At 67.6% G+C, this 1,789-nt stretch overlaps 1 protein-coding gene across 1 annotated transcript; it reads right to left on the reverse strand.

The window, feature by feature from the left end:
* Positions 1-918: 918 nt before the first annotated feature.
* On the reverse strand, positions 919-1,715 carry PCP4L1 (Purkinje cell protein 4 like 1). The gene is made up of 2 exons (XM_017839840.1): positions 1,682-1,715; positions 919-1,493 (listed from the first exon to the last, which is right to left on the reverse strand). Exons 1-2 carry the CDS (start codon positions 1,713-1,715, stop codon positions 1,348-1,350), a joined length of 180 nt encoding a protein of 59 aa, XP_017695329.1. The 3' UTR covers positions 919-1,347.
* Between the last annotated feature and the right edge of the window lie 74 nt (positions 1,716-1,789).

Consider the following 1,789-nt stretch of genomic DNA (forward strand, 5'->3'; position numbering starts at 1 on the left):
TCACTGTCTTTTGGGGTGGGGAGCGGGTCTGGGATGGGCTGAGCCCTCACGAACTCATCGCACGGAGCTCCCACGGGACGTCGCCGGGACCCTCAAAGGGGGACGCGGTGGCTCGAGGGCGACCTGGTGGCACCGCAGGGACCCCCCCTCAGCCGGGGGAGCTGCCCCGAGCCCCCCTCTTCTCCCATCAGCCGTTAATTAAAGCTCATTTAATTAACACCGAGGCCAAGGCTCAGGTTCCCGGTGGGGGGGTGGTGCAATTTGGACACGGGCTGATCGTGCACTGGAACAGACTGGGAATTCTGGCTCCCACATGGAAAACGGGGATGGAGGCTCCCTCCCCCCCCCGGGAATAATTGTCCTTTCCCTAATAAGTCTGTGCAGCCCGACCCCGCCGTGTCCCCTGGGCCCTGCCCACGGCCACTGTTTTTCTTTCCAAGGAGCTATTTCTGGGTCTCCCCGCCGGATCCCGCCATTCCCGAGCCCCCCTGCGGGCAAAAATCCCTTGGAATTCGGGTGTAAAAATTCCTGAAAGTCGCTTAATTTTACAACCCCCCCATACACACACTTTTCTCTGGTCCCCGGCCGCTCTCGGCTCTCCTGGGAGGGGGCTGAGACCCTGCGGGTGATCAATTAACGGGAATCCCGTTGGAAAAGCCCCAAATCGGGGCGTGACGGGAGATTTGGGGGTGATGGAGCCGTTCCCAAAAAAGGGGGGAATGGGGAAATTCCCCCCCCCCCTCAGCAGGGACAGCCCCGCCCCAGGGACCCCCGGGGCATAAGGGGGACATCGGAGGGTCCCTCCCAGTGGGGTCTCCTCCCCAAATCCCCCCCAAACCACACCCCACCCTCCTCTTCCTCACAGTTTATTCTCTGACGTGCTAAAAAAGCCCCCCCGGGTTGGGGGGGGGAGGACAGTGACAGGAGGGCGGGGAGGGGACAGTGACAGGAGGGTGGGGAGGGGATGGGGGACCCCAAATTTCCCGTGGGGGGCTGCGGCGAGACCCGGGGCCCCCCCTTCTCCCCCCGGCGGGTCCCACCTCTGGGGTGGGACAGGGGCTCCCCTGGCTTGGGGACACCGATATCCCCCCCCCCGGCGCCATCACAAAAACGGGGCGATCCCCGGGGAACTGGGGGGCTCTTTCCACCCCCTCGCGCGACGGCCACCTCCCCTCCGGGGGGACACCCGGCTGTGTCCCCCCACGGACCCCCCGTGTCACCCGGGGGGGGTCCCGGGAAGGCTCGACCCCCCTCCCCGGCGCCGTCGCGTGGTGCGGTCAGGGCGGGATCCTTCCCACGGGGGGTGGGGGGGGTCCCCGCGCGGGTTGGGGGTCCCGGGACCCCCCCTCAGGGCCCCGACTCCTTCTTCCGCTTCTGGAACTTGCGGAATTTCCCCTGGATGGCGAGCGCCGCGCGCTCCGTCTCGGGCGCGCTCAGGTCGATGTCGATCTCCTCCTCCTCCTCCTCCTCCTTCTTGGGGTCGCCGGTCTTGGCTGCGGGGGGCAAAGGAGGGGGGGGACAGGACAGAAGCTGCCCTGGGGACAACCTGGCACCCCCAAGGGACAGCCTGGCACCCCCAGAGTCACCCCGGGGAGCGCCGGGTACATCCGGGGGGCACATCGCCACCCCCCAGGGGACAGCCTGGCACCCCCAAGGGACAGCCTGGCACCCCCAGACTTACCCCAGGGACCGCCGGGTACATCCGGGGGGCACATCGCCACCCCCCAGGGGACAGCCTGGCACCCCCAAGGGACAGCCTGGCACCCCCAGACTTACCCCAGGGACCGCC

Source organism: Lepidothrix coronata, unplaced genomic scaffold, assembly GCF_001604755.1.
Source record: "Lepidothrix coronata isolate B3197 unplaced genomic scaffold, Lepidothrix_coronata-1.0 Scaffold511, whole genome shotgun sequence".
NCBI lineage: Eukaryota > Metazoa > Chordata > Aves > Passeriformes > Pipridae > Lepidothrix > Lepidothrix coronata.

Coding starts and splice junctions, on each gene's coding strand:
- PCP4L1 (XM_017839840.1), bottom strand. CDS start 1,715: ATGTGCCCCCCGGATGTACCCGGCGGTCCCTGGG. Junction 1,494..1,681: donor TGTACCCGGCGGTCCCTGGG/GTAAGTCTGGGG, acceptor TGCCCCCCGCAG/CCAAGACCGGCGACCCCAAG.